The sequence below is a fragment of the Salmo trutta genome, chromosome 7 (assembly GCF_901001165.1).
Source record: "Salmo trutta chromosome 7, fSalTru1.1, whole genome shotgun sequence".
NCBI lineage: Eukaryota > Metazoa > Chordata > Actinopteri > Salmoniformes > Salmonidae > Salmo > Salmo trutta.
Genome location: NC_042963.1, coordinates 45,212,699 through 45,226,026, shown reverse-complemented (window position 1 = coordinate 45,226,026; position 13,328 = coordinate 45,212,699). Strand labels below are relative to the sequence as shown.

General features: G+C 44.3%; 1 protein-coding gene across 1 annotated transcript in view; it reads right to left on the bottom strand.

Annotated features, from left to right (window-relative positions):
* The window catches only part of nav2b (neuron navigator 2b), a 104,920-nt gene that overhangs the window by 21,945 nt on the left and 69,647 nt on the right, over positions 1 to 13,328 (bottom strand). Inside the window, exons 12-14 of the mRNA XM_029759100.1 lie at positions 12,043 to 12,172; positions 2,786 to 3,092; positions 459 to 1,101 (exon numbers count right to left, since the gene is read on the bottom strand). Coding sequence (XP_029614960.1) covers positions 459 to 1,101; positions 2,786 to 3,092; positions 12,043 to 12,172 — 1,080 coding nt within the window. The remainder of the gene's footprint in view (positions 1 to 458; positions 1,102 to 2,785; positions 3,093 to 12,042; positions 12,173 to 13,328) is intronic.

Here is a 13,328-nt window from a genome sequence, read left to right as displayed (position 1 = left end):
CACTCAGTTTTATTTAATGTTACTACAACGCTGATATGATTATTGTCCCAACCAAAATCAGTTTGCACTGTGCCTGAATGTCACATAACCCACTGGGCACAAACATCAGTTCAATGTCTAGTTTTGATTTACATTTGACTGAGTTGTCAACTATTGTGAATGTAACGTGAAATCAACAAAAAATGTAATGTCATTGGATTTATTTAAAAAGTTACGTTGATTTTTTTTTGCAAATTCAATGAGTTTTCCACGTTGATTCAACGCAATCACATAGCTTTTTGGGGTTGAAATGACGTGGAAACAACATTGATTCAACCAGTTTTGCCCAGTGGGAATCATAAGCAGGCCGGTGTGGTAGTGCTTTCAGGGCTGGTGGAAGGAGCTCTCAGACTCATCCAGTGTTAGTGTGAGACAGCGCTTGATGACTGGGGCTAGGGGTATGGAGGTGGTGGGCTGACCTGCGCATGGTAGGGGAGGAGACGTCTGGGTACTTTCCCCCTGGTTGCCTGGCTCCCTGGGCTGAGGGACTGGCTTCAGAGGACACCCCCTTCTCCCGGTCTGTCTGGTTGGATCCAGAGCCAGGAAGGGGGATGCCACCAGCGCTGAGTTTGGGGACTTGGCTGCGGCTTTTGGGGCCATGGAGCATGTTGGACTTGCTGCTGAGATTGGAGTCGATGCTGGTGCTGGACGAGCGGCTTGTGCTGCGTCCCCCACCAGAGGCTCTGCTGGGCCGGGGGAGGCTGCGGTACTGCAGGGTGGAGTGTGAGCTCACAGGTAGGTAGCCATCATCCACACTGGCCTGGCGACCAAGACCCCGACCCCCGTGGAGCTGCACTGACTTGGGGATCTTCCCCAGGGTGGCGGAGCCACTGGTGATGGTCACTCCGCTGGCTGTCACCATGGTCATACCTCCTCCTGCATGCTTCTTAAATCCAAAGGTGTTGGTGGTGGGGGTGCGGCTGGAGCTGGAGGAGGGGGGCTTCTTGGCCTCGTCTCCACTGCTGCGGCCCGTGTCTGATGGGGAGCGCTGCATGCTACACTTGGCCCGGGGAGAGAGATGATGTTGGCCCTTCTCAGACACCTTGGCGTCGTCCGTTTTACCTGTGGGTGGACACATGACAGTCTATCAACCATGGCCCACCAGATACAACGTCTCTGTGGTTGACTGCTGGCTGCCTCATCACACGCTACAGAAAAACATGTACATTGAACAAAAATATAAACGCAACATGCAACAATTCCAAAGATTTTACTGAGACAAATCAGTCAATTTAAATAAATTCATTAGGCCCTAATCTATAGATTTCACGACTGGGAATACAGATATGCATCTGTTGGCCACAGATACCTTAAAAACAATGTAGGGGCGTGGATCAGAAAACCAGTCAGTATCTGGTGTGACCAGCATTTGCCTCATGCAGCGCGACACATCTCCTTCGCATAAAATTGATCAGGCTGTTGATTGTGGCCTGTGGAATGTTGTCCTACTCCTTTTCAATAGATGGATATTGGCGGGAACTGGCACATGCTGTCATACATGGCGATCCAGAGCGTCCCAAACAAGCTCAATGGGTGACATATCTGGTGAGTATGCAAGCCATGGAAGAACTGGGACATTTTCTGTTTCCAGCAATTGTGTACAGATCCTTGCGACATGGGACAGTGAATTATCATGCTGAAACATGAGGTGATGGCGGCGGATTAATGGCATGACAATGGGCCTCAGGATCTCGTCTCAGTATCTCTGCATTCAAATTGCCATCTATAAAATGCAATTGTGTTCATTGCATCGTCGGACGGGGTCACAGTGTCTCCTGACCCCTCGTCTTAGCCTCCAGTATTTATGCTGCAATAGTTTATGTGTCGGGGGGCTAGGATCTGTCTTTCTCCTGTCTTATCCAGTGTACTGTGGGAATTTAAATATGCTCTCTAACTCTCTCTCTCTATTTTCTCTCTTCTCTCAGAGGACCTGAGCCCTAGGACCATGCCTCAGGACTACCTGGCCTGATGACTCCTTGCTGTCCCCAGTCCACCTGGTCGTGCTGCTGCTCCAGTTTCAACTGTTCTGTCTGCGGCTATGGAACCCTGACCTGTTCACCGGACGTGCTACCTTGTCCCAGACCTGCTGTTTTCGACTCTCTCTCTCTACCGCACCTGCTGTCTCTACTCTGAATGATTGGCTATGAAAAGCCAACTGATATTTACTCCTGAGGTGCTGACCTGTTGCACCCTCTACAACCACTGTGATTATTATTATTTGACCCTGCTGGTCATCTATGAACATTTGAACGTCTTGGCCATGTTCTGTTATAATCTCCACCCGGCACAGCCAGAAGAGGACTGGCCACCCCTCAGAGCCTGGTTCCTCTCTAGGTTTCTTCCTAGGTTCATGCCTATCTAGGGAATTTTCCTTGCCACCGTGCTTCTACATCTGCATTGCTTGCTGTTTGGGGTTTTAGGCTGGGTTTCTGGATAGCACTTTGTGACATAGGCTGATGTATAAAGGGCTTTATAAATACATTTGATTGATTGATTGTCCTTAGCTTATGCCTGCCAATACCATAACCCCACCGTCACCATGGGGCACTCTGTTCACAACGTTGACATCAGCAAACCGCTCACCCACACGATGTCATACACATTGTCTGCCATCTGCCCGGTACATGTGAAGAGCACACTTTGTTGCGTTTATCTTTTTGTTCAGTATAGTTCAGACTGATAGAGAACAATATAGAGACAGTGTGGCTGCTGGGCTCCGTCTGTCTCTACTCTGTTTGTAACGTACCTGAAACATGGGTCTTCAGCGTTGCACAACCTGGCGTGATGGGAGCCTTGGTCCTGGGCGAGGTTACGCCCACCTGGGCGCTCATTCCCCGCCTCCAGGAGCCTGTGTGGGCCATGGAGGGAGTATTGCGGCCTGAGGAGCTCCTGTCCGACTCGTCCGACATGTCTGAGGGGTGGCGGCAATACTTGGAGCCCAACTCCATTTTGACCCCGTTGTCCGAGCCACCGTCTGACCTCTTGACCTCGTCACTGCCGGACCACACAGAGTTCCGCTCGATGGCCAAGTGCTTCTCTGCGTCCGTCTGGAGCTGAGGGAAACCAAACGTCAAACATCTGTTACTTCTGTTTGTTCAAGTGCTGTAGATACTGTACATCAGAGGAGACTGGTGAGGGGAGGACGGATCATAATAATGAATGGAGTGAATGAAATGGTATCAAACACATGGAAACCAGATGTTAGATGTGTTTGAGACCATTCCATTCACTCTGTTCCAGCCATTACTATGAGCCTGTCCTCCCCATTAAAAGTGACACCAGCCACCACTGCTGTACATACTCTAACTCCACTCTACTTACAGTATATCAGTATAATAATAACACTGATACGTGAATCATCTCACTAGGAGAGCAAGCAGAAAGAAAAGCAATGGTCTACTAGTCTAGACCAGCATTTCCTAAGCTCAGTCCTGGAGACCCCAATGGGTGCATGTTTAGCCCTAACACTACACAGCTGATTCAAATCATCAACTAGTCATCAAGCTTTGATTATTGGAATCAGATGCGTAGTGTTAGGGCAAAACCCAAAACGTACACCCCTTGGGGTCCTGAGGACCGAGTTTGGGAAACGCTGATCTATTACCTCCCCCCATAAGCTCAGCCTTATACCATCATTCCAGTTAAACAACTCCACATGTCCCTATTACTGTGAATGATTTCATATTCTCATCAGCAAACAGCACTCATTACAAACACACTGTCAAGACCAGGATGTTTGTTTAGTCATCACATTATACAAATATCCTCTTTGTTCTATGAGCTGTTGCTCAACTGCCAAGGGAAAAGATTCCTATTCAGGAACTTGATATTGATGAGGATTTTTCTCTGATTTGGGTGCAGTCTGCTCTCATCTTAGAAGTAATGTGTGGATCTGAGGCATTAACTCTGTGGTTGAACATTAACGCTTTTTGATGTCACTGCTGCCCATCTGGCTTTTCATCTGAGGCATGTGGCTGAATCACTTCACAAACATTGGTTGAGTTCAATAAGGCATGCAACATATATATATATTTTTTAAACGCGTTGCAATACAAAGTGACAATTAACGCTTTCTATTGGACAGGTCGAGGTAGTCCCTCCATGTTTCAGTCCATTTGCTTCCGTTTGGTGCCTAATGAACAAAACCGTGGTCAGGAGAGTTAGCAGTGGATTATTGGACAGTCCCTGACAGGGCCTGGAGTGATTATCACAGGAAATCAGCAAAGACGACTTCATGCTTCATGTATCAACATTACTGCCTCAAAATGAAAAAATGGGATAAGTAAAGACTTGAGAAAGAGAAGGAGAGGCAGGCGAACAGGACCATTACATTGACCGTTCAAATAAACAACGTGTTGAAGCTGTGTTTTGTAGTGTGTTTTCCCAGCTCTCGCCAAACTTACGTCAGCCTTGGTTATAACAGGTCATTGTTCTAGCTACTGAAAATACTCATAAAAAATGATTGCCAGGGAAAGAATTTTAATGGCCTCTTTCTTTATCAGCCTGAATCATAAACACTGTTATCTCTATAGCCTCAATAATAAATCCAAGCCATATTCTACAGAGCAGCAGAAAAATGCAACACAAAGCAATTCTATAAAAGGCAATACAGTTACAGAGAAAATGGGAGGGGACTTTGTGACTGAATGTTGGCTTGAAGAGCTGGTTTTGGGGCCGTCTGCATTCTACTGTTTGATTTTAAGTCACTCGTTGGCACGGGAGGATGCAGTGAAAACCTTAATGGTAGAAAAACATGAAAACAAAACGGGTGCCAAAGCTGCAGTCGTTGCTTTCGTCTACCCAGTTCCTTTTTATGACTGGAAATAACCTTGCTGAACAGTCTTCTACATCACAGTCACAACCATGCCAACTGCTTTATTCCTGAAAAAACTCACTCTGTGCTGTTGTCAGGATGTTCCACTGAAAAGAGACTGTCTCTACAGGAACATTGTGTGGTTATCTTTGGAAAAACAGAAACTGCTTCTATCACACAATCTTGCACATAAGCAATGATGACAGACATAAGTTTGTGAGTGTTGAGGTGTATCTGATGAGGACATGGGTCAGGCCTACTACTACACTGTATATACAAAAGCATGTGGACACCCCTTCAAATTAGTGGATTTGGCTATTTCAGCCACACCCGTTGCTGACAGGTGTATAAAATCGAGCACACAGACATGCAATCTCCATAGACAAACATTGGCAGTAGAATGTCTTTACTGAAGAGCTCAGTGACTTTCAACGTGACAACCGTCATAGGATGCCACCTTTCCAACAAGTCATTTTGTCAAATTTCTGCCTTGCTAGAGCTGACCCAGTCAACTGTAAGTGCTGTTATTGTGAAGTGGAAACACCTCGGCGTAACAACGGCTCAGCTGCAAAGCGGTATGCCACACAAGCTCACAGATGGGGACCGCAGAGAGCTGAAGCGTATAGCGCGTAAAAATCGTCTGTCCTCGGTTGCAACACTCACTACCGAGTTCCAAATTGCCTCTGAAGCAACATCAGCACAATAACTGTTTGTTGGGAGCTTCATGAAATGGGTTTCCATGGCCGAGCAGCCGCACACAAACCTCAGATCACCATGCGAAATGCCAAGCGTCGGCTGGAGTGTAAAGCTCGCTGCCATTGGACTCTGGAGCAGTGGAAACGCATTCTATGGAGTGACGAATCACGCTTCACCATCTGGGAGTCCGACAGACAAATCTGGGTTTGGTGGATGCCAGGAGAACGCTACCTCCCCCAATGCATAGTGACAACTGTAAAGTTTGATGGAGGAGGAATATTGGTCTGGGGCTGTTTTTCATGGTTCGGGCCCTTAGTTCCAGTGAAAGGAAATCTTAATGCTACAGCATACAATGACATTCTAGACGATTCTGTGCTTCCAACTTTGTCACAACAGTTTGGGAAAGGCCCTTTCCAGTTTCAGTATGACAATGCCCCCATGCGCAAAGCGAGGTCCATACAGAAATGGTTTGTCGAGATCGTTGTAGAAGAACTTGACTGGCTTGCACAGAGCCCTGACCTCAACCCCAATGAACATCTTTGGGATGAATTGGAATGCCAACTGTGAGCCTGGCCTAATAGCCCAACATGAGTGCCCGACCTTAATAATGCTTTTGTGGCTGAATGGAAGCAAGTCTCCGCAGCAATGTTCCAACATCTAGTGGAAAGCCTTCTTAGATGAGTGTTATAGCAGTAAAGAGGGGGACCAACTCCATATTAATGCCCATGATTTTGGAATGAGATGTTTGACGAGAAAGTGTCCACATACTTTTGGTCATGTGTGTAGTTAAGCCCATAAATTGGGCTCCCGAGCGGCGCAGCGGTCTAAGGCACTGCATCTCAGTGTTAGAGGCGTCACTACAGACCCTGGTTCGATCCTGGGCTGTATCACAACCGGCCGTGATCGGGAGTCCCATAGGGCGGTGCACAATTGGCCCAGGGTCGCCGGGTTAGGGGAGGGTTTGGCCGGGGTAGGCCATCATAGTAAAATAATAAATTGTTCGTCAAATAAAGCTTAAAAAAAGTTCACCCCAAGACTCCCTCCCTGGTCAGCTCTAAAGCAGGGTTCAGTGCAGTCACGGCCCTGTGGGCACACTGTCATTTCAACGTGGGTAATATTTGGTTGAGAAGGTGATCAATGGGATTACAACCTATATTCACCCACTCAAAAAGACTGCAAAAGTTAGTTGAATTTCCTAAGTGTTATCACAATGTTTTCAACCATCTAAAACAGCGTTATTCAAAGTCGGGGTCGCGAGGGAGCTGCAGTGGTGTTGCCAAATGTAAAAAAACAAACATTTGAAAGATACAATTTTATTGAGTAAATGTATTTATTCATTTATTTTCAATAAGAGATAAAAATGAACAACTTTGAATACCACTGATCTAAATGCACAACCAAATTGCAATGGAAAAACAATGTCTGATTTTTGGTTTAGTTATCACCCAAATGTCTCACTGCGCTTTAAACCAATTAAAAGCACAGCAAAGTTCAAATGGGAATACAGATATATATTTTCTTAATTTATACAACAGATTAATGTGATATCACTGTTCTTCATCTAATAGCAGAACCAAATGACCTGGCCCCAGTCTCCCGACAGCGATGGAATTTAGGCTTACGAGTGTTTTAACGATGCATCCTTCCTGCAACCGTCAAAGATTCAACACACATTTCCCAAAACACCAAGCAGAGAGTTTGCTGTGTGCGTCGTTGAGGCATGTGTGGATACTGGTAGGTTCGAAAGAAAAGCAGCGCGGCTCTCGGATCAGCTTTCTCCATTCAAATCTTATCTTAACATTAGAATTATTCCACAATACTGATGACAGATCAGCTACTAGAGAGATATTATCACCTATTGCTGCAAATATTGATTCAACCAGTTTGTGCCCAATTGAGTGGGTTGGAGTTAATTTTGCCTCATATCTGAGTAATGACTGAGTAATGACTCACTGTTCAAAGGCTTGACGGAGCAGGTTGAGGGTTCACAAGGAACGTCTGAAATGTATTCTACCCTCTTGTGGCTTTGGTCTACATTGTTCAAAAGCGCCTAAAAAGGATTGCATCATACAGTCTCAAGAATCTAGATTTAGACACTTTTACAATATGGCAAACAGAACGTCTTCTCCTGAAACCAGTAGTCTAAAAGGTGAACATGTGCACCTACGAATAGGAGTGTCTGGATAAGATGAAGTGGGAGGTGATGTGTGCTAGGCTGCAACTTCAATCAACACTTGGAGGCAACCACATCAGCATATAATACAGATCAGAAACAGATGAACGTTTCACTCTGCTTATTTCTTCCACAACCTCTATAACTGAAGTGTGAAAGTTAAGAGGCAGTCTAGTGTATGCAGTTATGTTCAGGTTAATGTACCCATTCAAATGATTGGGGCCAAAAGAATCAAAGCATACAAGTCCCTCGTATATTACAAAGGAGAGCTTAAACGCTCCTACCTCAGCCTAAATGGTTAGTGCTGAGCGATTAGTGCTTTTTTAAACATGAAATGCATTATGAAATTAAAATTATTCAAGCTTTTTAATCGAAATTCCAAAGCGAAAAATAGTAAACATTCAATTGCCAAAACATTGAAAATATTCTATTGTCTCTGTCCACATACAAAAATGTTAAATTACTATGAAATAAAATACTTCAGTTATTAAAAATACATACTGTATATAAAAGATTTGAACCTTTTTTTCAATAGCAAGTTTCTGTGCTGAACTAGGTTGAATATTTGCTTAATGAAAACTACAACTCCCTTCAGCCCAGCGTCCCAAATAGTTCTTCAAATCAAATCAAATTGTATTGGTCACATACACATGGTTAGCAGATGTTAATGCGAGTGTAGCGAAATGCTTGTGTTTCTAGTTCTGACCATGCAGTAATATCTAACAAGTATTCTAACAATTTCACAACAACTACCTTATACACACAAGTGTAAAGGAATGAATAAGAATATGTACATACAAATACATGGATGAGCGATGGCCAAACGGCATAGGCAAGATGCAGTAGATGGTATAGAGTACAGTATATACATATGAGATGAGTAATGTAGGGTATGTAAACATTATATAAAGTGGCATTGTTTAAAGTGACTAGTGATACATTTATTATATCAATTTTTTTATTATTAAAGTGGCTAGAGAGTTGAGTCAGTATGTTGGCAGCAGCCACTCAATGTCAGTGATGGCTGTTTAACAGTCTGATGGCCTTGAGATAGAAGCTGTTTTTCAGTCTCTCGGTCCCTGCTTTGATGCACCTGTACTGACCTCGCCTTCTGGATGATAGCGGGGTGAACAGGCAGTGGCTCGGGTGGTTGTTGTCCTTGATGATCTTTTTGGCCTTCCTGTGACATTGGGTGGTGTAGGTGTCCTGGAGGGAAGGTAGTTTGCCCCCGGTGATGCGTTGGGCAGACCTCACTACCCTCTGGAGAGCCTTGCGATTGTGGGCGGACCAGTTGCCTTCCAGGCGGTGATACAGCCCGACAGGATGCTCTCGATTGTGCATCAGAAAAGTTTGTGAGTGTTTTTGGTGACAAGACAAATTTCTTCCGCCTCCTGAGGTTGAAGAGGCGCTGTTGCGCCTTCTTCACCACGCTGTCTGTGTGGGTGGACCATTTCAGTTTGTCTGTGATGTGTACGCCGAGGAACATAAAACTTTCTACCTTCTCCACTACTGTCCCGTCGATGTGGATAGGGGGGTGCTCCCTCTGCTGTTTCCTGAAGTCCAAGTCCAGTGCGAGGTTATTTTCCTGATAACACACTCCGAGGGCCCTCACCTCCTCCCTGTAGGCTGTCTCGTCGTTGTTGGTAATTAAGCCTACCACTGTAGTGTCGTCTGCAAACTGGATGATTGAGTTGTAGGCGTGCATGGCCACGCAGTCATGGGTGAACAGGGAGTACAGGAGAGGGCTGAGAACGCACCCTTGTGGGGCCCCAGTGTTGAGGATCAGCGGGATGGAGAAGTTGTTTCCTACCCTCACCACCTGGGGGCGGCCCGTCAGGAAGTCCAGGACCCAGTTGCACAGGGTGGGGTCGAGACCCATGATCTCAAGCTTACTGACGAGTTTGGAGGGTACTATGGTGTTAAATGCTGAGCTGTAGTCGATGAACAGCATTCTTACATAGGTATTCCTCTTGTCCAGATGGGTTAGGGCAGTGTGCAGTGTGATTGCGATTGCATCGTCTGTGGACCTATTGGGGCGGTAAGCAAATTGGAGTGGGTCTAGGGTATCAGGTAGGGTGGAGGTGATATGATCCTTGACTAGTCTCTCAAAGCACTTCATGATGACGGAAGTGAGTGCTACGGGGCGATAGTCATTTAGCTCAATTACCTTAGGTTTCTTGGGAACAGGAACAATGGTGGTTCTCTTGAAGCATGTGGGAACAGCAGACTGGGATTGATTGAATATGTCCGTAAACACACCAGCCAGCTGGTCTGCGCATGCTCTGAGGTCGCGGCTAGGGATGCCGTCTGGGCCAGCAGCCTTGCGAGGGCTAACACGTTTAAATGTTTTACTCACGTTGGCTGCGGTGTAGGAGAGTCCACAGTCTTTGGTAGCGGGCTGTGTCGGTGGCACTGTATTGTCCTCAAAGGGAGCAAAGAAGTTGTTTTGACATCGGGTCCGCGACGGGGCTGGTTTTCTTTTTGTATTCTATGATTGACTGTAGACCCTGCCACATATCTCTCGTGTCTAAGCCGTTGAATTGCGACTCTACTTGACTTTATTTCTCTTGTGAAAAACTGGATTTCTCTCCAGAGAAACAGCGCGTTGGGCTCACAAAAAAAACTACACGGAATTTAAATATTTTAACCTGTCTGGGCTAGGGGGCAGTATTTTCATGGCTGGATAAAAAATGTACCCAATTTAAACAGGTTACTACTCTGGCCCAGAAACCAGAATATGCATTTTATTAGTAGATTTGGATAGAAAACACTCTAAAATGGTGTCTGTGAGTATAACAGAACTCATATGGCAGGCAAAAACCTGAGAAAAAGTAAACCAGGAAGTGGAGGATCTGAGAATTGTAGTTCTTCTTTCTAGTCCCTTTCGAAACTACAGTATCCGTGGGGTTACGTTGCACTTCCTAAGGCTTCCATTGGCTGTCTAAAGCCTTCAGAAAATGGTTTGAGCATTCTCCTGTCACTGGGCAGATAATAGGAGCTCAGTTTCTGAGTGGACTGCCTGGCAACAAAAGGATTGGATATGCGCGGTCATGCGAGCGCTCCGTTCCTTCTTTTTCTCCTTGAATGAATATGCTATTGTCCGGTTTGAATATTATCAACATTTTACGTAAAAAATACCATAAAGATTGATTTTAAACAGTGTTTGACATGCTTCTAAGTACGGTAATGGAACATTTTGACTTTCCGTCTCTGGTACCGCGCTCCCGCGTTATGCCTTTGGATAGTGCTCTGAACGCACGAACAAAACGGAGGTATTTGGACATAAATATGGATTATTTAGAACAAAAACAAAATTTCTTGTGGAAGTAGCAGTCCTGGGAGTGCATTCTGACGAAGATCAGCAAAGGTAAGAGAATATTTCTAATACTAATTCTGAGTTTAGGTTGCCCCGAACTTGGCGGGTGTCTGTATAGCTCGCCGTGATGGCTGAACTATGTACTCACAATGTTGAAAAATGTGCTTTCTCCGTAAAGCTATTTTAAAATCTGACACAGCGGTTGCATCCAGGAGTAGTCTATCTATAATTCTTTAAATATTTGTTATATATTTTGTCAACGTTTATGATGAGTATTTTTGTAAATTGATGTGCACATTCACTGGACGTTTTGGTGGGAATACATTTTCTGAACATCACGCGTCATTGTAAAATGCTGTTTTTGGATATAAATATGAACTTTATCAAACAAAATATAAATGTTTTGTGTAACATAATGTCCTAGGAGTGTCATCTGATGAAGATCGTCAAAGGTTAGTGCTTCATTTAGCTGTGTTTTGGGTTTTATTGACACATGTCCTTGCTTGGAAAATGGCTGTGTGATTATTTTTGTCTATGTACTCTCCTAACATAATCTAATGTTTTGCTTTCACTGTAAAGCCTTTTTGAAATCGGAGAATGTGGTTACATCAAGGAGAAGTGTATCTTTAAAATGGTGTAAAATAGTTGTATGTTTGAGAAAGCTGAATTATGACATTTTGTTGTTTTTGAATTTGCCGCCCTGATATTTCACTGGCTGTGTCCCGCATGTGGGCGTCCCACGTAGCCCATAGAAGTTAACAATTAGTTGTTTAATAACCCAAAAACATTTTGGTTAATCCCTCAGCTCTACTAATTGAAAATCAGCAGGGTAATGTCTGGCTGTGGACATCACGTGATCTATATTCAGAGTTTATTGAAGGGAAATTAAAGTTTAATAAGCGTTTCTTGGCTTTATTATAAAAATAGAAACAACATAATGTCTGTTCACTGTTCTAGTCATTCTAATTCTATGGTTGCCACGCCCCTGAATGGTGCAGAACCTACCTGTCCCTCTATGTCCTTGCAGGAGACGGATGGAGTGTTGACGTAGGAGCTGACTGAGGAACTGGTGTTGATGTCATCTGTGTCGATAGTGTCACTGATCCCACTGCTCACCGAGCTGCTGTCGTCCCAACTGGAAGAGAGGAACACAGAAGAGAGAAAGAGTTTGAGTAGATATGGTAAAAGTTATTAGAGAGAAAGAGGTAAGACAAGAGAGACATAACTAGAGTGAGAAAGGGAAAGATATGTAGAGCAGGGTTCTCCAACTGGCCGCCCACGTTTGGCCCGAGGGTTATTTTATTTTGCCCCCTCAAGTTTTGGGGGACATAAAAGACTAAAAACACCAGCAAATCAGCTCCAAGTAATTTTAATGTTGGAAGTCTGTTCCAAAGTATTCAGAAACATTATAGAGAGACGTATGTGATCGTATCCAAATGTAAAAAAGGTTTGAAATGATTGTGTTTTAGTCAAAGGTTAACTGTTTGGGCTTCTTGCGGTCAATTTACAGTCTACAAATAATTTGTAATTATTTCTTGACCATCCGCTTAAGAACAAAATCGGTAAGCGGCTGAATCTAGTTGATGATCCCTGCTGTAGAGAAACAGAGTGACATTAACAAAAGAAGACAGGGTGGAGAGAAACAGAGAGACATTAACAAAAGAAGACAAGGTGGAGAGAAACAGAGAGACATTAACAAAATAAGACAGGGTGGAGAGAAACAGAGAGACATTAACAAAATAAGACAGGGTGGAGAGAAACAGAGGGACATTAACAAAATAAGACAGGGTGGAGAGAAACAGAGAGACATTAACAAAATAAGACAGGGTGGAGAGAAACAGAGGGACATTAACAAAATAAGACAGGGTGGAGAGAATGAGTGAGACATGAACAAAATAAGACAGGGTGGAGAGAAACAGAGGGACATTAACAAAATAAGACAGGGTGGAGAGAAACACAGACATTAACAAAAGCAGACAGGGTGGAGAGAAACACAGACATTAACAAAAGAAGACAAGGTGGAGAGAAACAGAGAGACATTAACAAAAGAAGACATGGTGGAGAGAAACAGAGAGACATTAACAAAAGAAGACAAGGTGGAGAGAAACAGAGAGACATTAACAAAAGAAGACATGGTGGAGAGAAACAGAGGGACATTAACAAAAGAAGACAAGGTGGAGAGAAACAGAGAGACATTAACAAAAGAAGACAGGGTGGAGAGAAACAGAGAGACATTAACAAAAGACAGGTTGGAGAGAAACAGAGAGACATTAACAAAAGAAGACAGGGTG